The 23215-nt window shown below is 40.5% G+C and overlaps 1 protein-coding gene across 2 annotated transcripts; it reads right to left on the bottom strand.

Annotated features, from left to right (window-relative positions):
* Nucleotides 1–631: 631 nt before the first annotated feature.
* mia3 (MIA SH3 domain ER export factor 3) lies at nt 632–22235 on the bottom strand. 2 transcript variants are annotated; one of them, XM_024805127.2, is made up of 28 exons: nt 22048–22235; nt 19912–20045; nt 19743–19829; nt 16532–19652; nt 14583–14891; nt 13710–13840; nt 8583–8714; nt 8343–8364; nt 8165–8253; nt 7996–8073; nt 7765–7875; nt 7608–7679; nt 7404–7508; nt 7186–7308; nt 6944–7031; nt 6783–6847; nt 6591–6681; nt 6288–6426; nt 5932–6094; nt 5787–5822; nt 5612–5679; nt 5187–5272; nt 4810–4923; nt 4201–4260; nt 4068–4114; nt 3886–3954; nt 3069–3447; nt 632–1399 (listed from the first exon to the last, which is right to left on the bottom strand). In XM_024805127.2, exons 1-28 carry the CDS (start codon nt 22166–22168, stop codon nt 1140–1142), a joined length of 6300 nt encoding a protein of 2099 aa, XP_024660895.1. In that variant the 5' UTR covers nt 22169–22235; the 3' UTR covers nt 632–1139. The 2 variants fall into 2 exon arrangements, with proteins under 2 accessions (XP_024660895.1, XP_024660897.1); XM_024805129.2 differs by lacking the exon at nt 3886–3954.
* Between the last annotated feature and the right edge of the window lie 980 nt (nt 22236–23215).

The raw sequence follows: 23215 nt of genomic DNA, 5'->3' as shown, positions 1-23215 counted from the left end.
AAAACTCACATGAACTCCCACTCGAGCATAAAAAAACGTCTTGGGAAGTCTGAGAAACTTTTGTTGCACAGGTGGCCAACTTATTGACGTCATACTCAGACACACGGCGGGTCAAAGTAAATATTTGGTTAACTAAGAGACGTTTTTGATTAATGGAGCAAATTCACGTATTTCAAATAATTTTTTTCCCCTCATTTTTAATTTGAATTATGGCATTCTGTTCTAACACTTTCCCTCCACATAGAGGAACCTGGATTAGCTACAAAAGTTACATTTTAGCTGTAAACCAGAAAAAGAAACCCCAGGTAATTAAATAACAAAAACTGTCATCATCACTCTGAGCAATAAAAATGCAAACACATTGTCTCTGTACGTTTTCACATTCTGACTTAAAAGCACATTAACATGTTGGTGGAACGACTTCCCAGCTCAGCAAATCAGATTAACCGAGCAGCTTTTTTGTCCTTGTCCCACCAACAGCACAATCACTGAGCAGTAGACAGCAAATACGAAACAGCAGCTTTCGGACCAACATGTCTGTATAACAGCACAGATGTACGCCTTATTTCTTCACATATATTCTTCATCGCACACCCTACAAAAAACATCCTCAGTATTAACGTACCACACACAGCTTTTATATTCTTTATTAATAAAAGTTCTACCAACATAGTAAAATAAGTTATACATCTGGCCGTCAAATTACACATTTGCTTTGAAATTTGTACGTAAAGCAAGAGCTTTGGGAAAAATCATGGTATTCCTGAAATGCTAGAAGCTAAACCTCCCTCCTGTTTCTCAATTTTAAAAAACAATTTCCACAGGAAATGACATTTTTTTTAAAAAAAAACTGCCCCTTTAAAAATCATAGCTATATAATTTTCTTAAAGATCAACACAAATGAAAATCTGGCATAAAACGAAGTGTTATTGCACAGGCTGTTTAGAAAAGTGGCAACCCTTTCAGCTCACATTTCAGACATAACTGATCATTCTTTAATCTGCGGGCCTCGCTGTAAGAACATTTGCATCTGACTATGAAAATAATCATGATCTTTGTTTGTACTGGATCTGGGTTGTTATTGTGACAGGTTTAGTTAACGGGGGTGTTTGAGTCCTCTGCCATAGCTGGTGGCATATTTAAGGCTTGACCATTTCTGGCCTGGCTGAGTCCTGAGGGGCCTCCTGCTTCACGTGCAGGTCTTGTCTGGGGACGCTGTGAGCGGCTACAGAGTTCTGGAGGGCATCGGGTGCAGGCGGGCCATAAGCATCACCAGGATGTGCTGGATGAGGCGGGGCACCTAGAGGCAGGTCCACAGGTTGGCCAGGGTGGTCACGTGGTAATGGGAAGCGCATGTCAGGAGGGAAGGGTGGACGAGGTCCCATGGGCCCACGGACACCTAAACAGGAAAATCGCAGGGAAATGATAGTCACACAGACAAAAAAGACCAAAGACCAGGTCTGTACTTCTTTCAGGAAATAAAGAAGCCTTTGCCTTCTTCTGCCTCAGGGTCTTCTTACACAGACTTTAGTAGCCCAAGTAGATGAACAGGGACCAGAATATATTCTGCAACTCAATTTTTTTCTTTTCATTTTTAAATCAGCACCAAATTAGCATCTGCATTTCATTTACTTGTGGACAATCCCCTCCCACCTATTCTGAAAGTTCAGCTACTGCTGACCAGCTCACCCCGGCCCTTCCTGTTTCATGTTAGTCAGCCAGGATGAAAACCACAGCAGCAGATTATGTTATTTGCCATTTTTAGAAGCATAAAGTTGGCATTATTTAATAAGAGATAAGCATTGTGTATGTTCATCTCGTAAGTCCAAGGAACCCCTCAGCTGCTACAAACAGAATCTAAATCTGCCAAAAGCTGAGTATTAGAAAGCCAGAATGCCACCTTAAACTAGTTAAAACCGAAGAGTTGATAAGGCGAACTATATGAATGGCTTCCCTGATCAGTTTATTATATATTTTTTAAGTCCAAGTAAGATTGGCTTGTATGACTAGAAATTAATGGTGGCAAATGTGAGAAAATGTCATGTATAAACATTAAAAAAATATATATATTTTTTTTTTTGTTAAAGCCGTAACTCCTCTTATCATGTGGTACACTGCACTACTTTCTGCTCATTTACCATCATGCTATTATCCGCTTTGTTTATGAATGGCTGCTCTTCATCAAATTTTAAGCATTGCAAGCGGCTACAAATGGAGTCCATTTCCGGGCTTTACCATAACACTGCCTCTACGTCAATCTATCTGGACTCACTCAACTCCACTGTGAATCATGTCTAATAGCTTGCTGCTCTTCTTCTGCATGATGAATCTGAATCTGAAGAATACTGAAGATGATGACAACAGACTGTCTGTTGGCAGTTCAACTGATCTAAGTATGTCCCAGAGTTTGTGTTTTACTAGAAATGACAGTTTTCCAATTCTATTTTACTAGTATTAAGCAAAGTCGTATAGATGAGTTTGTCCTGTAAAGAGACTCATCCACCTCTCAAATGGCTGAAGTCATGACAGAGAGCATCTTTAGCGTGGTTTTCAACAGCTGGGGACATCATCTCAAAGATATGTCCACTGCAATCATGAATTCATGAACTGAAACATCTTGAAATGTGTTATTTTGGACTAGAAATTAAATCTTTTTGATTTAATCTTTATTTGACCTTATGGACAAAAGCCATTTTTAGTTTCCTATTTGCGCGTTATTTTTTTTAATTTATTTCATTTTTATTCTGACGGTCCTGTTGAGTAATGTTGAAAATATATTTGATTATTTTCAAATTCATGCTTCCTGGGTCATTGTAGTTTGTTGAGGGAAGTGGAGATAAGAGTTATGGAAATAATTGTTGACTAATCAAAGAAAAATTGGCAGCTTAGTCGACTACATAAATAAACGTTAGTTACAGCCCTACTCAGTACAACTATAACATTTTAGTGAACTTTTCCCATTTTGGCTAAAACTAAAATGAGAAAGTCTGGCATATAAAGAGGTCCACATCAGGTTTATATGGACCTAAAAATATAGTGTTATAAATATAACAAAAAGTTGAACGTACCCTGTGGAGGAGGCATCGGTCCAAAGTGATGAGGTGGAGGGGGACGGAATTGCGGTGGGAGCGGACCCCGGGGATCAATGCCTGGGCCAGGGCCTTGCCTGGGGGGAATTGCAAGTCCATTGGGGGGTCCAAACTCTCCTCCCATTGGTCCAGGCAGGGGCATACCTGGGTGTCCATTAGCTGGTAGGGGAGGACCTTGAAGAAGAGGAGGGCCAGGTGGGAGGTGATATGGGCCAGGTCGCGGTGGTCTGTAAGCTATGGGTGGTGGCAGACGGCCAGGAGGGAGCATTGGATCATAGGGTGCAGGACCAGGTGGAGGTCCGTGGACCATGGGTCCAGGTGAGTCCCTGATTGGTGATGCTATGAAGGATCCTGGACCCTGGAAAACAAACAAACATGACAATTTGAAGTGACAACTTTCATGAGAGTATAGATGGGCTAACACTTTGTCATGCAGTGAAGTGATCCAGAAACCACACAGTGCATTTAGCCAGGGTTTAATCACATGACCACTAACCACACACCATGGTTATTTGGATTAAAAACAAGCCACTTTCATAGCATCTTGATATATGACACACATACTCTGCAATTTTTCATAACCCCAGTATTTTCAAGACACATTTTTGAGTTGCTGTTTCTTTCAGTGCAGTGAGATGAAAAACACACTAAGCCTAAAAAAATGTTTAGTCAGCCCCAGAGAAAAAGAAGAGCCTTTGATCCCCTTCCAAATCCAAATCCAGCTTAAGGGAAGAGGACGTGGAGTGCTTCCAAACACCTTCACACCAACACCTGGACTGACAGCATCTGTACTCACTGCCTCTGGATTCTCTGTGGTGACCTCAGCCTTAGTCTCTGTTTTTATCTGTGGATCTACTGCTTGCGTCTGTTTCAGATTAGGACAAACAGTGGAAATGCAGCAGGAGCTCTAAGTCTACACATGAAAGGAGAGATGGTATCACATAAAAATGGGTTTGATATGATTAAAAAGAAACTTACAGATGCATCCAAGTTGGCTGGAGATGAGCTACGTGGGCCCATCATGTCTGAAAGAGGGGAAACAGTACTGCATTAATAACAGGTTCAAAATAAACACAAAACCTTCGAAATGCACAAACTGCAGAGGACATACCCATCCCAGAGATGTGTTTTTCAGGGTAACGACCATGGGGATCTGATGGAGGGCGAGGACCTGAGGGTAGAAAAACACAAAACTATGAATAACCAAAACTCCATGGAGCCCCTTCGCAGGGAAAACACAGCCGCAACACACAGAGTAAGAGGAAACAAAGAGACTGTACACCCTAGGAAAAAAAATAAAAAAAATAAATCAGAGGTACAAAAAAACAAAAACAAAAAAAAAAACCCCAAACCCTTGCATTTAAATGAAATCATCTTTGATTTCTAAGAATAACTTATTCACACATACACATACAAATTCAGAAAATCTTCTTCCACAATCTAATCTTGTTTTTAATGAAATAAAAGCAAAAGCACATTTCAACAGAAACAAGCAAATGATCCAACTGGAAGGGGAGGGAGGGTGAAAATAAGAGCTGGTACCCGAAGGAATCAGGATGCAATACACACTAGGAAAAAACATAAAAGGAAAACTTGAGGTGAGAGAGCTGAAAAGAAAAATAAAGTCAGGAGGGAAAGAGGAGAGAGATGAGGTTGTAACGGAGAGTGATGTTCCACTTGGGTAAAAAGGAAGTGGGGGAAGCAATCCACTTGGACTCACCAAACGGGTCAATTCTCCGTGCAACTGGGGCAGAAGGAGGACGCCTGGGACCCTCAATCATTATAGGTGGGGATGGTGCACCCCCACTCACAGGAGAGGGCCCGTATGAGTCACCTGTTACAATTGAACCGTCAATTTACCAAAAGAAAAGAACTGCAGCTGACAAAACAACACAAGTCATGCAATAAAGAGGGTCACTTCAGGGTCTCCAAGAAAAATCAAGCACATGAACAGGACAAATACACAATCAGAACACATATGAGGCAAAACTGGAGCCCCCCTGCCCCGCAACAGAAAACAGTATTATCTTCAGTGGTTCTTCGGGATGACAGCTGAGCTGATGGAAATAAAACAGAGGGTGAGATGTGCCTGCTTACCTTGGCGAGGGCCTGCAGGCTGACCAGAGTTTGGTCTGAAGAGAGGAGCGCGGCGCTCATTGAGCTGAGAGGTGAGTACAGCCAATCTGTGAATAGGAAGAAAAACAGCTCAGATGCAGTTAAACTGGGCTGTGACTTACGGCAATTTTAATTATCTGATGAAAATGTAACAGAGCCAGTGGTGACGTCATTAAATAATTTCACAGTTTGTCCAAAAAAAACAAAAACAAACAATCAATAGCCTCCAATCTATTCAGCCTGAAGTCACATTAAGCAGTAATAGGAACAGCTATGATGTGAGGTAACGACTAAACATTTTCAGGCTTTCGCAACTTCCTGTATAGAAACAGCCTCATTATGAGTAACAAACAAAATTTCTGATACTCCAGAACAACAAGGAAGCTTTAACAACTGCCAAAACTCACTTTTCACGAAGCTTCGATGATTCGAGCTTCTCTTGGTTTAGAGCTCGCTCTGCATTACGAGCGTTCACCTGCAGGCAGCACAAAGAAGCAGAGTAATGCTTTAGCTCAATACTAATCTTACGCAGACCGAATAAATTATTTATCGCATCTGTAAATAAACGGTGTGGAAACATACCCAGTTTGAGTGAGTTTTGTTCTCCTGCTCTTTGATCTAAAGAAAGAAAATCCCATTCAGCCGAGATTCAGATTGGAGTAATGTTTTTATTTTGTTGGCTAATCTGAAAACGTTAAGATAAAAAACAAACAAACACACAGTCTACCTGCTCTTTGTAGACTTCCTCAGTCTTCTTCATCTGGTCCTCCATCTCATTAATGCGCTGCCTTAAAATTTTAACCTGCTCCTCAGCTTCAACAGCTTTCCCTCCAACCTCCGACAGCAGATTCTCTTTGCTGCGCCGCTCCAGCTCCTCCTTCGTTAATTTCCTGTGTGCGCAGAGAAACACAGTAACTCCCAGTCCTTCTACAAATCACAACTGATGAGAGGTTTCACTTACTCATCATCATCATTCATGGTGTAAAGACAGCAAGTAAAATTTACAACTACAAAAATACAGAAGACTTTCAGACATTCACGACAGGAAGTAACAATTTCGAATCTGCTGAAGACTTCACTTACTGCTGCAGGGCATTTTCCTTCTGCTGATACATTTCGACCATGATTTCATTTTTCTGCTGGAGGATCTTGAACTGGTTTTCAATGTGGCTCTTCTCACTTTTCAGGGTTGAGATTGCATGTTCAAGCTCCTGGTGTTGCTCTGTTTTAAAATAAAACAAAGAGGAGTTTAGTAGGATGCAGATACCCAACTGAATTACACAACTTCTTAACCCTTGTGTTGTCCTTGGGTCAAAAATGACCCCTAGGTGTATGGCAAACAAGTGTATGGGAATCCCGAGGACATTAAACAAATTCACAATGTACCTTCCATTGCCTTCCTGGACTTCTCTTCATTCAGTAGTTTTGTCATGAAGCGATCCCGCTCTTCTTCAACTACAGCAAGAGTGGTCTGAACCTGTAGGGAAAAATACAGGAAAATGCAATAACATTTAGAAACCGAACAATCCTCTATAAACTAAAATATAATAAGCTTTACAACATCTGTTGATATCTCACCCTAGAAACATCCATCATCTGTTTGATTCTGTTCTTTACGGCCGTCTTCTTGTCTGTAAGAGACACTGAAAGAACAACAAAACACTATATTATTAAACAGTGGTTAATAAAACTACTCGCCGTATTTCATCCATAAATATTCTGATAAACTACAAACTTACCAGGTGCTACTTCACCATTGGCCAAAACTTTGGTGTCACCTTTTTGTAAATCACAAGCTTCCAGGTCAGACAGAAGTTCAGACAGCACCTGAAGTGGACATATTGTGCAAGAATGAGACAATTTCATAAATAAATAAATAAATAAATAAATAAATAAATAAATAAATAAATAAATAAATAAATAAATAAATAAAAACAAAAATCAGGAAGAGTTATGACAGTAGTTAGTGAAAAAAAATGACCTCCACATTGTGATCTTTGAGCACCACAGAGTCCTCCAGTTCTTTCTGGGACTTCTGATAGACTTTAATCTTCTCATTAAGCTCTGTGTGTTTTTCCTCCCAGCTTTTAATGGTGACCTTCAGCTGTTAGAAGAGGCAGGGTAAAAAGCATAAATTAAATCTGATTAGGCATTCAGATTAATGACAATATAAAAGAGAAATATCCATATCTGTCTTACTGTTTTGTTCTCGTCCTTTAACGCAGCAAACTCTTTTTCAAGACATTTTTGTTGAACGTTTCGGGCATCTTCCCGAATCTTGGCTTCATCCAGGAGAACAGTAGTCTATGGATGAAAGAAAACAGTTTATGAGATAAATTAAAGCTAAAAGGTCACAGTAACACTACAGAGTTTGCAAAAAAAATATCCCAAAAGGATTTGTACCTTAGAGAGCGCTTCCTGAATCTTTTTCCTGTTAGCTTGTAGCTTCTCGTTTAACTTCTCTAATTTCTCAATCTGTTAAAAATAAATAAATAATTGCAGCATGAATCAGCGAAAAGAACGCAAATAACAACGAGCAGAAAGCAAATGAAACACTTACTCTGGTTTCATTTTGGAGAGTGTTTGCCCGCTCTTCCTCCAGTAGCTGTGCGTATTTGTCCTTTTCCTCGGCCATCTGTTTATTCAATGTTTCAGCCTGTAAGACTTTACTCTGCAAACAGTAAAGAAAAAAAAATTAACGACAACCCTTCAACAAATAACTGAGTGTCAACAAAGATTCAACCCGGTTACGTAAGACTAAATACATATGAGAAAGACTCTTACTGCTTACCTCTAGCTCTTGCATCTTTTTCACTGTACAACTAACAGTTTCCTTTGACTGTTTTTGATTTTCTTTCAGTTGTTCAGTCTTTTACAAAAAGAAGAAAACATGAATCAGATGTGTTTTGTTTGTTTTTGTATAGGAGAAACTCAACAACATTTCTCTTTCTGGGGCTCACCTGTTTCTGGAGTTCAGCCATTTTGGCGAGAGCTTCATCCTTTTCCTTTTTGTGCACCTGGATTTGCTCTCTGAGTCTTTTTTCATCCACTTTTCCCATTACACAAAGCACACAATCAATGAGGCCGTACACATATGCATTTTGTCATGTTGTGCAAAAATTATAACTGAAAACTTACCGAGGTACTCTTTCTTCTTTATCTTTAAAAATAAAATTAAAAAAATCAATTTTAAATCTTACAGTGTATAATATCATCCAACAATGACCTAAATATGGAAGATTTTATACTGTGTATAACTCAATCCGATGGGAGTATAACCCAGGGGGATACAAAGCCTTATTAAATCAAAGCTCATACAAATAATATTGGCATTTTACAGGCACCAAATAAACAGAGCAGCAATATCACAACACTTACTGCCAGCACAGTCCTCCAGAAGAAGAGGGTGAAGGTCAATACTCCAACCAAAGCAGTGATGACAACAGCTTGCCAAGGACAGCCAAACAAAGTTTCTCCTGGCTTCCACTCTTCTGGCAGCAATGAAATCATCTGAAGAGACAAAAAAAAAACAACAACCCCACAACCACAGCTTTAACTCTGGAGAACGAAATTAAACTGGAAACAGATGGTTAAACTAGCACTATGCAATTCAATTATATCGATTTCTAGTTACAAACACAGCTTTCAAAAGTGGTGAAAAGAAGATTGAAAAAGAAATTGATTGAAAATTATTTTCATAGTGATGCTCTTATTTTGTCTTATAACTTGATTGCACTTTTCCTTTCATATTCTCATTTTGCCTATCACAACATCACTTTTTCCTCTCAGTAAAAGCTTAAGTTCAGGCTATTGCATGAATACTTTGGTTTACAAAAATGTTTGTTTTTTTTATTTAGCTCAAAGACACTTAATTAAAAAGAGACAAGAGAGTTACCATGTTTCAAAATGTATCAAAATAATTATGACTATAAATCTGGCTGCAAAATAAATAAACAAAAAAGCCCAATGGAAAAACAAACTAGACAATATACAATAAAAACACTGCAGAAGCTCTGATTAAACATCAAATTAAATCTACCGTTAGACTAACACACTGTGCATACATTTACCAAACTATGACACATCAGTAAAGAGTCATCTGTAACTCAAATAAGCACTCATTACAACCAAGATTAGCAAGAAGAGCATCTCTGTCCCACAACGAATCTTAAGGCTGAAAGGCTACTGCAGCAGCAGAAGTGCCACTCTTGTAAGCTAGAACAGGAAACTAATGATATGACTGACATGGGCTCAGCAGGATTGGACAACAGAAAACTGGAAAACATTGCCAAGCCCCCAAGTATTTATCTAATAAAGTGGCAGCTGAGTGTATGTGATAAAGGACACAGGATCGATATAAAAACACAAAAAGATTAGTCTACACTCTCAGTTTAGTCACCAAAATAATTCTGTTGGTTATTTATTAACATAAAAATAACGTGTTTTTCTACATTGTTCTATACATACATTTTGAAGTGATGTAGCATTTCATACATTACTTGATTAGGGAGCAATTCATACTACAAGCTTTTCTCTTTCACAAGCTAGGTGGGTTTCACTTTATAGTTAAACTAGCTTCATTTATGCCCAGTCATACCAAACCGAGCATATTAGTCCAATCACAAAGAAACCTTTGAACTCCCCATGAGACAACAGTAGCAAACACATACATGCTCTCACTCCGTGGCTCTAATAAAATACAGGGATTACAGCTGCCTTAATACTAATGGCAAATATTAAAAGCCTCTCTTCAATTTACTGCTTTTCACTTCTAAATGTTCAATACAAATTCAACAAAGGCTGGGCTGTAAGAAAAGTTAGATAGCAATGAAAAGGGCACAGGACAGTGAAAGGTCTTCAATCAAATATACAAGACCCGGTCGACTGCTGCTAATGCTAAAGGCAAGTTTGGTGAGTAGATTTAGGACAAGGAACCGTCCAAGTCATTATCCATCAGCCACCTGCTAATTAACACGTCATGGTTAACCTCACAGGCCGTGACAGCGTAAATAATAATATTCATATAGGTGTCAGTCTGGCTTTTTTTTTTTTTTTTTTAAATACTGTAATGAATACTTACATGTTGCAGTTCCTTCACAAAAACTACATATGTGTTCTCCGGTTCCATGACAGGCAGGGATAATGTCTCCCTCTCCATTCTCGTGTTTAAAAACAAGAATGGAACTAGCCAGATGCTAGTTTGACAGGTATCAGCTAGCTGCCTAGCACGTTAGCTATTCACAAAGTAACTGTATCGTTAAGCAAACGCTCGTTATTCAGGAGCGTTAATGTCTCCCGCGTATGAAAGACAAATAAGCGGTCGTTAGACAAATGGACAACGTAAAATAGTGGAGATAGGAGTTGGTAACAACGACTTGCTAACGGTAATTAAAGATCACCCGTCAAATCCCATTCACAGCAGTTATCGTGAAGCGACGGTCGTTAGCAGAGTTGGTGGTTCTGATTATGGATAACGACTGTAGCGACCAAAAAAGGCTACACTAACTCAACAACACATTATCTGCCTGTACATGCCACAATAAGGCCGTTAGCCCCAGCAGCCAGCTCAGCACCGGCTGTGTCGAACTTCAGCCTGTACCGCGACAGTCAACAAGGCAGGGGGAGGGCCGGAGGGGGCGTTCAGGGAAAACTGGAAATTTGAGTTCTCACATAATGCACCACACTTTCAGAGCAGTAAGACCGACGTCTATGTGGGGCGACCAGAAGTGTACCCACACGATTTTAATCCTCTGTCCCACATTTTGGCTGGCTGAACAAAAGTCTCTAAAGTCATGCAAGTCTCCAGCTCCCCAAAAACTATATGTGGGGAAAAGAGTTTATTCATGCGGAACAATGTGGGATAGTGGAATGCAACATTGCAATTTTTGGTATCTATTCAATATTATATACAGTATAAAGTATACTATTATATAAAGTATATACAGACCCAGCTTTGCCTGCGTCAGTACTTTTAAGAGCCGCATGTAATGATTTATGAGGTGAATCTGAATACGTTTTTATGACAAATAATTGTGAGTTTTGCATTAATTGGTCAACAAATCACAAGTGCACCTTTGACTGTTTTTCCCACTTTTTGTCTTTTTTTTGAAGCGCTGGAATTTAAATGTGCCCTCCTGGCAACCGCTTTCTGTCAACCCCTGTTATTTTAAATGTGCTTAATAAATACAAATGACTTGATAGTGAACCAAAAAGGGTTCTTATACTATACTTAAATTACTTAAATATTTTCATGTTCAGGATATATTTTTTCAGTTTCAGTAAAATTTAAGTGTTAAATTGAGTGACATCAGAACCAATTACGGCAGAACTGGAAGAAGGAAGATGAGCGAAGTGTGGACAGGGCTGTGGGGATGCTTGAACAGACATGCTTACTGTTTGATGTAACTGAAGCGACATGCTCAGAGGAGATAAACTAAAGGATCAATCCTATCACACAAGTATTGATCAGATACCAGTACCAACGCCGGTATCTATATAATCAATATTTAGATCGATCCATCCCCTCCTATTTTCAGAGCAGCAAGACAACAGTCTGTGACGTCTGCCCCAAATATTGCGACAATGCCCTACATTTTGGCTGGCTCTACAAAAGTCCTCGCCAGTGATTCTTATAAAACAAACTTATAAACAAAACAGTGGATCATCTGCCTCCATTTCACCCTATTCCTTGAATTCTACTCTATCACACCAACCCTCTGATATCCTGCTGAGCATCTTGGTCACTTCCAATAAAATCTGAGCATCTTTAACTCTGTCATCTCCAGCTGAGGCTCCTGTTTTTGTTTTTTTTTATTATTAGTGATGAGCATAGATGGAAACTGAAGTTCATAATTGGTCCTATGGAACAGTTTTCTGTACATGCTTCCAACAGCTGTCATTGCAGTTGCTGTCTTTTCAGCTTTTCTGTCTGCTAATCATCTTTGGGTTTTAGCAGGGATGCATCCAAGTTCTCTTTGAGTTGTTTTATTCTGACACAAGTCCATTTTTGTAAATTAGAGTCATTTAAAATGCGGGACACTGTCTCGATATAAAAATGCTGTACAGTCTCACACTCCTGATGACACTAGTCTCACAAGAAACATTTTGGTTTAAAAATTGATGAGCTGAACTATGAATGCTTCCTTGCTGAAAGTACTTTCATGCTTTCAGCTGTTCCCTTATTTCCCAAGACGTTGCCACACAGGAGGGAACCACATGTTGATTTGTTACAGATACTACACCGGATGCCCTTCCCACTAGCTTGTGACCCCTGAGGATAGCTTTGTGTCTCCTCCCAGTCTTGAAACAGTGATCTTATGAACCATTCGCTCTTTGAATGCCTCCCAACTAAAATCCCCAAATTATTACCACAGAGATAAGAGGTGGAAATTTTAACAGTTACAGTGATGCAAACAGGAAATGCAAGACTGCACAAAGACTGCCACATAGGACCATAAAAAAAATTAAATTCCTCTTTATGTCTATTCTATAGTAATTGAGTTTAACTAAATTAGAGTAAATCAAAGTTTATTTGTGATTGACCTGATCAATGCCAAACCTGTAACCTGCACAGTATGTGTGTATTCATGTTTTAATTTAGATCAAAATCCCTCTCGGCACTGGCAACACGTCCCACAGAGTCTTCGCAAACAAACCCCTTTCATCACATTTAGTTTGCCCGGATCTGGTTACCCTAGCAACATAAAATATGGTGCGTAACTATATCAGAGAGGCCAATACTTTTCTGGACTGTGTACTGCTCATTTACGAGTAATATTTCTAAGCCACTCTAAGTTCAAATAAAATAGTAAATTTTGGTAGGGATGGGAAGCTCGAAACAGACGTTTCGACACTGTGTCAAGCCTCCGAAGCCGAGATGTTTTGAAAATCTGCTCTGAAGCGTGGTTCAAATGTTTTGGGTTTTGCTGGAGGTGCCAAGCTGTTGTTCTTCCACGTGATAACGAGGCCTCTGTATGTTAAATGAGTAAATTGTTTCTTCAGACTTCAATCATCCAATCTAATAAACCACGCCAAAAAGAGTCAATAGCAGCATACTCAAGTATAGTATGTAGTATGTCCCTATGAACTATGAGTGATGTTAGGATGTCCTGGGATAGCATTAAAAAGTATATAATAAGTTTTTTCTTTCCTACTTCCTTTAAAGAAGCCATCAAGGGAACATTTGTTTATTCATTTTTCTGTGCGGCACTCAAACCAGCAACAGATATTCAGCATACGCAGACAGAGGAGATGATAGAGAACTAATTTGTTTAACTTGTTCCTTAAAAATCTGCATGTTTGTGCTTCTTCCCTGCACATGACAGAGAAAGATCAGAAAAATCGGACATTATTTTGACGTTTTTAATTGTCAGATCATCGAGACTGATTACAGATTTAGATTCATTTGGATGTTGCTGAAATATTTCACAAATTAGATTAGTGAATTAGATTAGTGGTGAATCTAATGTATACAGGATGTGGTGTATGCAATGGTGGTACACTTACCACAGTGCTCCACTCTGCAGTTTTATTCGTGATCATTGCAAGGATGCAGCCCGTGTAAACAAGCCCTGTTGAGAATAACCCCACTTCTTCTTCGTGCACTTCGGACACTGGTTCCATGGAGTCCATAGACCCTTGTCAAACAGAATTTAACAGTTAGTAAGTCTGTTTGTTATTGCTGGATTATGTAAAGCTCTTCTATAACAGAATATAGTTAAATATCAACATAAAGGCAAAACCATATGTAACTAATATAGTGTAACTTTAATATGATAAAACCAGAGGAAGCTTAATGTGACTGATTTGCTGACCTCAAGATTATCCTATTTTATTGTAGCCAAAGTCCAAAATTCTCATAATGTGTTTACATGTTCTAAATATTTCACAAAAGCAATGATATTTTAATAATGGATTGCATTTGTATAGCGCTTTTCGAGACCCTCAAAGCGGTTTACAATTTCACTATTCATTCACTCTCACACACTGGTGGAGGCAAGCTACGGTTGTAGCCACAGCTGCCCTGGGGCAGACTGACAGAAGCAAGGCTGCCATATCGCGTCATTGGCCCCTCTGGGCATCACCAGTAGGCGGCAGGTGAAGTGTCTTGCCCAAGGACACAACGACGAGACCGGCAACCTTCCGGTTACAAGACGAACTGACATCTCTTTGAGCCATGATCGCCCCATTTATTAGGAATCAAACATTTATGCTCCTTTTTTGTGACCATGGCACACTAAGGTTCAAGGCACAATTTCAATGGGGAACCTGTATTACTATTTACACCACACAGCCTCTTTGTAATCTTACATATTATAACTGTTGGTGGAAACCTGCAATTTAATTCCATTACACCATTGCTCTAAAGACATTACTAACCTGAGGGTGAGTGTTCAACCTCAACACCAAGGCCCATGTCGAAGGCATTTTCCAGGGTGGCTTGAGGCACCTTTTGCATCTCATCAGATGTGCTGAAGCTCAGCGGATTGTCTTTGTTTTTATTAAAGTGTCCACCATCTTCCTCCACACTAACGTCCGGTCTAACCAGCTGTTCCTCTTCAACCTCAGCTGGCTTTTCTTCAGGATCCGTTATTGTCAGGTTGTCATCGCTCTCGGCCTTTGGTATTTTGTCCAATTCTTCCTCAGCAATGTGTAGCACATCTTCTTTAACATTCAATTCCTGTTCATCTGAGATGGAAACATAGGGGAAAACCCAATAATGCTTAAATTTAAGATTAAACATTTTAAATCTAGAACTAGCCTCTAGATTGCATGACATCTGCAGAGCAAAGACAAATTCATTATCATGAAAATCCATTTTGGCTTTGTGAAAAAAGAATTATTCAAGTGAAATGCATTAGTAATATGAAATATAGTTATTTTTAACATTACAAGAAAGGGTTAGAGTTATTCTGAAATTCTAATCTCTTATGGATTTTCATAAACCCTTTCCTATGTCAACTCTCAAGATAAAGAAACACATTATGTCTCTTCACTATCAGCATGCAGCTGAGCTGTCCTTGTGGCCCACTGAAGAGCCAAAATACCCAGCGCCATCACTGGACAGTCACGTTATCAGTCTCCTAAAAGATTGACTAAGACTAATGTGTTTTCAGACCTCCTCAAATAGAAGTACATCAACAAATAGATAGGGATAACTCCAGAAAATCCACTACAGTGACCATCTGCTTGATGCTTAAGCTATACCTAAATTGGTATATTGAGTGAAAATGAAACCATCCATTTGCTTCCGCTTATCCTTTTCAGGGTCACGGGGGGCGCTGGAGCCTATCCCAGCTGTCATAGGGTAAGAGACGGGGTACACCCTGGACAGGTCGCCAGTCTGTCGCAGGGCGAACACATAGACATAGACAACCATTCGCACTCACATTCACTCGCACATTTACACCTAATGGCAATTTGGATTATCCAATTAACCTATCCCCACAAGCTGCATGTCTTTGGATGGTGGGAGGAAGCCGGAGTACCCGGAGGGAACCCACGCAAACACGGGGAGAACATGCAAACTCCACACAGAAAGACTGTGGGGGAATTGAACTCAGGACCTTCTTGCTGTGCGGCAACAGTGCTAACCACCGTGCTGCCCAAAAATGAAACCATTGGTTCAGAAAAACAAAACAGTAAACAAAGTGAGAGAAAAGATAGAAAGTTTGGAATAGTTTCTCCTCTGTTATTGTTGTAAAATAGCTTTAAGAGTGTTTTTTCTGGATTGGAGTTTGAATAAAATAAGCAATTTGAGGTAAGTTCACTAAACTCTTGGGCCTTTTTGCTATTTTTTTACCTTTTAAAAAGTAATTTCTTTAATTTTCTGTAATGAAATTATGAACATTTCCTTTTAATTTAGGTCAGAGTCTTATGTCACTGTGTTCACTGATAGTCAACATATCTAAAATTTCACCTCAAAAGTTGATTTGACAAGCTGACTACACTGAAAAAACCTAGGGGGAAGTTTCTGATGTCAAAGAGAACGAGAAGAAAACATGTTTTTCTTTCCCTTTGTGACCACAATTAATTGTTGTTAGGATGGTAAGAAAAGCAGGAAATCCTATCTCAACGGCTCCATTACTGTTGGGTGTGAACTGAACTCCCTTTTAGCGTGATGACGACACTATCTATTTATCTGGAAACAAGATGCTGGATATCTGCTTCGTCACAGTATCAAATTCTGCATTCACTTTGATTATAAACTGATGCAATGAACATATTTAATAGCACAACTGTCAATGTTTAAAGCAGAATAAGCAACCACAGAGACATGTAAGCCTTTTTGTACTCAAGATACTTCAAATAATACAGATCAAACCCACCTTTCTCAGTGTCTGATGACAGTTCTAGTGCTAAAGGCGTGCTGTCACTGGCTGTTGAATATTTTTGCCGCAGGCTGAAAGCCAGCTCCTGAAAGTCGTCCAGTATTTCTGTTTCTTCATCCAAATTACTTGGGTCCATATGGTGATCATAGTCGTGTTTAGTGTCCCGGCTATCAAGCATCTTCTCAATCTCGTCCAAGATAGTGTTCTCAGAGGCTTCCAAGATGCCTTCGAGCGCATTTTCAATGTCCTCTGTAGTACCCGTCTGTGACTGACGGGTAGCCTGAAACTCTATGTCCAGATCCATGAACATGGCCTCCAGTTTGAAGAGATTTTTTAGACCCAGAAGCTTTTGGACCTGCTCCATCTTCTCCTCTGTGAAGTGATCCCACAGCAGAGTCAATCTCATTACGCTTTCGCTGTATTCTGGCTCTGGAGGTGACACGGTAGGCGGACTTGTTTCAGGCAAGGTTTTGTCTGACTGCGAGAACAAAAGCGCGTTTTCATCTTCAAGTAATTCTTCTCTCTCTTCATCGTTCCCCTCCTCCGCATCTGGAGTCTCATCTTCTTCCATCATCTCCCTTGTATGTAGTGCATCCTGAATCTCTGGCTCATCAACAGGTGATTCTGCTCGACTGTTATTACTTCCTAAATCTGTCATTGAATCATCAGGTATCTGATTAGGCAGGCTGTCATTTACTATGTTATCATCATCTCTGAGGTCTGAGTCACTGGACCTCTCATTAGCGGACAAGTCGAGGTGTTTTTCACTTTCGGTCATGTTTTCTTTTTCATCCACTGCACTGTCTAATTTCTGCTCTGCAGCAGTAATACTGTCTGGTATTGCTGCCTTATCCTCAGTGACATCTGGATCTTTGTGCACCTCCTGCTCATCTTTGTCTTTAGTGGCCTCTGAATCCTTGGGCACCTCCTGCTCGTCTTTGTCTTCAGTGGCCTCTGAATCCTTGGGCACCTCCTGCTCGTCTTTGTCTTCAGTGGCCTCTGAATCCTTGGGCACCTCCTGCTCGTCTTTGTCTTCAGTGGCCTCTGAATCCTTGGGCTCCTCCTGCTCGTCTTTGTCTTCAGTAATCTCTGAATCCTTGGGCTCCTCCTGCTCGTCTTTGTCTTCAGTAATCTCTGAATCGTTAGGCACCTCCTGCTCGTCTTTGTCTTCAGTAATCTCTGAATCCTTGGGCTCCTCCTGCTCGTCTTTGTCTTCAGTAATCTCTGAATCGTTAGGCACCTCCTGCTCGTCTTTGTCTTCAGTAATCTCTGAATCCTTGGGAACTTCCTGCTCGTCTTTGTCTTCAGTAATCTCTGAATCCTTGGGAACCTCCTGCTCGTCTTTGTCTTCAGTGGCTTCATGTGTGGTTTTTATATGTGTTACTTCAGCCTCATGGTTGTCTAAATTATTATCTTGTGGCAGTGGCTCCGTGGATATTCTCATCCCCTCTGTTAGATGCTCTATTTGATCCTCTGCTGATTTTTTGGTTTCATCCTGAGCTTCCTTATGTCCAGTAACTTCTACATCATTTTCATTCTTATCAGACAAAACTTTCTCTGAGTCACTGGTGCCTTCATTCACATCAGAATTATCAGATGTAGAATTCAAAGAATCTTGAAGAACTGGCTCCATGTTCTCTGGGGATTTTACCAAGAGTGATTCATCATGGGTTTTTACATCCTCTTCCTCCTCGTCTTCCTCGTCCTCATCTTCCTCTTCATTCACTTTTTTTGCTGACATGTCTACTCCAGTGACAGCTGAAAACACAGCGTCTCCGAGTGATGTCCACATATTCTTCTCCTCTGCTGTCTTTGGTCTATCCTCAGGTGTCAATGGCAGACTTTCAGGATTTCTAGGAGACTCCGGTGTTGGAGTGTTAGAGGATTCTCTTGAAAAAGACAGCAGTGGCGTTTCCTCTTTAGTATCACTATCATTTTTGGGCTGATCTTTCACATCCTCACTGTCGTCTTCTGGATTTGGTGTAACTTTCTTGGTGCTTTCTTCATCTGTTACAACAGCATCAAAAGTTGTCCCAAGGGTAGTTTTTAACTTAGGGATTGGCACTCGCTCATCATCATCTTCCTCTTGTTCTGAATTCACTTCTTGTGTGGTTATGTCTACTCCAGTGACAGCTGAAAACACAGCATCTCCGAGTGATGTCCACACGTTCTTCTCCTCTGCTGTCTTTGGTTTATCCTCAGGTGTCGCCAGTGGAGTTTCAGGCTTTTTAATAGAGTCAGATGCTGGAGTGTTGACGGATTCTTCTGAAAAACACAGCAGTGGAGTTTCCTCTTTAGTATCACTATTATTTTCGGGATGGTCTTCCACATCTTCACTGTCCTCCTCTGTATACGGGGTAACTTTCTTGGTGGTGTCTTCATCTGTGATCACAGCATCGAAAGTTGTCCCAAGGGTCGTTTTTAACTTGGGGATTTCCACAGATGGTTGAGTATTGATGGAGTCTTCTGAAAAAGAGAACAGTGGAGTTTCTTCTTTAACATTAGTGCCACTTTCTGGATGGTTTTCCACGTCTACACTCTCCTCCTCTTCTTCATAAGGGGTAATTTTCTCGGTGATTTCTTCATCGGTGACGATGGCATCAAAAGTTGAACCAATGGTAGTTTTCAACTCAGGGATTTGAACTCCTTCAGAAGATGAGACTGGTTCGCTTTCTGAAACAAAATCATCTTTGGGCACAGACTCCACTTCCGATTTTGCGGGTGTATCTTTGGTTTCACTCTTTTCTGACAAGTTTTCAGGGACAGACTCTGGTACATGTTTTTCCTTAACCTCTTCAGCTTCTGTAGCATCACGTGCAACTTCTGCATTGGACTCCATTGTGTTTTGTAAAGGTGTTTCAGCTGACTGATCAAGAACGGCTGAAGAGGCACTTTGATCATCAGGGGCTTTATGAAGCTCCTCCAAGTTATCATGATGCTCAGTTTGTTTTTCACTCTGAGCTACTTCTCCTGTTTCTATTGCTTCTGCTGCTTGGACTTGGTAAGATGTTTTGTTGTTTTCGCTATCATTCTCCCCTGCTGACAAGCCAAGGAGCAAATCTACATCATAATTATCAAACTTGTCAAATCCAGTGTCAAAACAGACAAAATCTGTTTCCTGAGAAGAGATAAAAAAAAATAAATTAAAAATTACATCTTACTATCTGTGGTATCCACAAGTGGATTATCTTCTTATATATTTCCATACCTCAGCTGGAACTTCATATTCGTTATCAGTATAAATGTGGTTAACTGCCAGAAGGTCTTTTGGGAAATAGCCAAAGTGGCTTCCAACCTATTGCGAGAGAACATGTTCAGGATTTTAACTACACAAATTAAATCCAGAGCTCAATAAATATGTGCTATAGTATACTTACACTTCCGGCCCATATGTCAGGTCTTCTTCCTGACAGCTTGTAATATACATAGATGGTTTCAGATTTCTTGAAAGACAAGAACCGACAATCAGGTCCTGAGAAATCATTCACAGCTTTCCCCCGACACAGCAGCACTGAAAAAAACAAAACAAAAAACAAAGGGTAAGAATGACTTATTCAAAGATTTTATTTGTTTTGGGTGGCTGGCCTCTCCCTTAGAGATAGGGTGAGAAGTTCGGCCATCCGGGAGGGGCTCAGAGTAGAGCAGCTGCTGCTCCACATCGAAAGGAGCCAGCTGAGGTGGTTCGGGCATCTGACAAGGATGCCCCCTGGGCGCCTCCTGGGTGAGGTGTTCCAGGCATGTCCCACCAGGAGGAGGCCCCGGGGCAGACCCAGGACACGCTGGAGAGATTATATCTCTCGGCTTGCCTGGGAACGCCTTGGTATTCCCCCGGATAAGCTGGAGGAGGTGGCTGGGGAGAGGGAGGTCTGGGCCTCTTTGCTTAGGCTGCTGCCCCCGCGACCCGGCCCCGGACAAAGCGGATGAAAATGGATGGATGGATATTTGTTTTGGGCTTAGTTCAAGTCACCTCACACCAAGAAGCTGAGTTTGAATCCACTGCAGGCTAAGGCCGCTGTGTGGTGCTTTCATATTGTCCGGTGAGTTTTCTAGAAACTACTTCCTGATGACAGAAACCCCCAGGTTTATTTGCATCGCAGGCTAGAATCGAATCAGCAATCTTTTGCTTGACAAGCCAACATGTAAAGCACTTGGTGATTCTATATTGGCCATAAGTGTGAATGGTTCGTCAGGCCTCCGATAGACCATCTGGAATGGACTGCACCCCAAATATGACCCTGAATTGGATATGCAGAAGAAACTGGGTGGATGGGTTCTTGGATGCACCAGATGTAAAACATCGGGCTAAAGCTGATGTTTATACAAAGCATTCGACCCTTAGCTGAAACCAGTAATTTTGGTTTGTTGTCATTTCCTACAGCCTGTTGTGTCAGAGAAACAAAGACATCTTAACATAAACAATAACTAATACTTACAGCTGAATGTGCATATCAGTCAACAAGAGGGATGATAGCATACATGGTCAGTAATTCTTGTACTTATCTGTCGGCAGTTTTCTTCTGTTATGTTGTTAGGTATTTATTCCACACATCTCACTGGACAACTACATTTTAACTACAACATACTTAACTGATGTAAAGCTAAATAACAGAAATGTATGCTGCCACTTTAACAACACGTGCATTAGAAAAATAAGCCCAAAACTGATGCACAAAAAGCAGAAAAGGTGAAGCTTTAACTATGATTCAAGTATTAGCTACTAACCACTGTCTTAAATTTTGTATTTCACTCAGACTTATTTCTGAGTGGCTGAGTTTCAGCTCTGACTTGTGTTTTATGAGTTACAGTGTGTGATATTTACTGTTTTATGAGTCAAAATTAGCTCCCCCTGATGATAAGTCAACAATAAAAATACGTTCTTATCACCTATAGATGACTTTGCGGTTGTGGTTAACAATTGCTAAATGAATATTCTGTATTGTAAGTAAAACTGCTGCGTGTCCTTTATTAAGTCTTGCACTGAATGTAGAGGTTAAGAGTCAGGAGGCAGGGGAAAAATGTAAACTTTGCTAGCTAGAAGCGTTACAGAAGCATATTGATTTGTGGCAAAGCAGCCCAATCCCACAAATCCACATGAGAGTGAGGCAAATGTGGCTGAACACTATAAACACCCTGGCTTTAACTTCACCTATCACCTTTACCCCGAACATTAGCAGAGCGAGCCGGCCGGTGGCTAATTAGCTGCTAACCTTAGCTTCCACTATCCGGGAGCGAGGCAGGCCGAAGCTGACAGGCACCCAGCCAACATGGGCTGCATCGAAACCAGTAATCCTACCCAGCCAAATGATTAATGTTAATGTTTGCTTGTCCTGTTTTCACTGGGCATCACACAGGTAAACAGCATCACAACAATTGCAAGAGGAGATCAAGGTCGCAAATATCGACCGGCAACAGGTCAAGAGATAACGGCAGTTTATGGCTGTAGTATCGGGATGGTGCGAAGACGCATCAGAGAAGCCCCCCTGAGATAATAGTTGGAAAGCCAGCGGACTTACTGCTGCACTCCTTATCGGCGCATCTCTTAATGTCGGAGAACCTTCTCTCCAGGGCTGCGGCTGACATAAAGTTAAATAAAAGTAATAAAAAGCCCTGTCGGTAAACGTGTTTTGCTGCCATGCTGGCAGTTTCTGTTGACTGGATTGACTCCGCTGCTGCTGCTGGAGCATGAGCACTGGGCAGCAGGAGCCGACACGTCAGCACAGCAGATCCGGCTGGGTGTAGGCTCAGGATCGCTTTTCACAGGATGCATGATTGGATGTGTCTGCTTCATGTGGCCGTGGTGGGGGAAAAAAACAACACCAAAAAAAAAAAGAAAAGAAAAGAAAAAATGAAGCAGATGCAGTCATAAATGAGGCTTATCATTTAGTCTAGTGCATGTGCAAAAGGGTTTCCTTATCATGCATACTTGACTATTGGGCATATTTGACTACTACAGTGGAAAGACAACCAAAATGGTATATGAATAACTAATGCATAAATGCTTTTGATTTATCGTTTAGCACGAAATGACCGTCATAAAAAGTTAACTGATGTGTCTCAGTTAACTTTGCATATGTGCGCTTAGGAGCAGTATCTGTGCCGTGATTAATGAGGATGATCCTGCATTGCAGTTGTGCTTTACACTTTATTGCCGGCTGGGAAAATCATGTACATCACTGCTTTGTATATGCTGAATATCTCTGTAGTAGTTTTCTTTTTTTTAAATATACAAATATATCTGCTGTGGATTGCTCCTTCATATTGGTGTCTTGATAACTTGCCCTCATCTTACTATCTTAATGGATTCCATTGTTTGCCTTTGGCAGGGATGTTTCCAAGATCTTTTAAATAGGCTGGCACAGAGAGGGTAAAAAACAAAGGCGGTGTTGCCCATTGGAAATCTATTATTTGAAAAGAAATAAATAAATAGAGTGGAGAGAACACTGGGCATGATTTTCAGGCTCATGTGAATCCCTCTGCCCTCATAAAAATGGCATCTTATTATATTTTTATTATGAGCATTTATTTAACCGATGATGGAAATTAATGAGATTAACAGCAAACCTATGCAATGACAGGGAGAAGATGTAAACACCACACAAAAGAGCCCTGCCAGGTTTTTAGTAGCACTAACCACTGAGCCTCTTTGCTGATGAAAAGTGGCACTACACAAGATCCTGATAA

The sequence above is a fragment of the Maylandia zebra genome, linkage group LG15 (genome assembly GCF_041146795.1).
Source record: "Maylandia zebra isolate NMK-2024a linkage group LG15, Mzebra_GT3a, whole genome shotgun sequence".
NCBI classification, from domain to species: Eukaryota; Metazoa; Chordata; class Actinopteri; order Cichliformes; family Cichlidae; genus Maylandia; species Maylandia zebra.
This window is presented reverse-complemented; position numbering and strand designations above follow the sequence as displayed.

Bases quoted from the DNA above. Each gene is read 5' to 3' on its own strand.
- mia3 (XM_024805127.2), bottom strand. From the start codon at position 22,168: ATGGCAGCAAAACACGTTTACCGACAGGGCTTTTTATTACTTTTATTT. The intron at 8,254-8,342 runs GTAAGTTTTCAG...TAATGGGAAAAG, and splicing joins AAAGAAGAAAGAGTACCTCG to TGGATGAAAAAAGACTCAGA. The intron at 1,400-3,068 runs GTACGTTCAACT...TTTCCTGTTTAG, and splicing joins ACCGATGCCTCCTCCACAGG to GTGTCCGTGGGCCCATGGGA.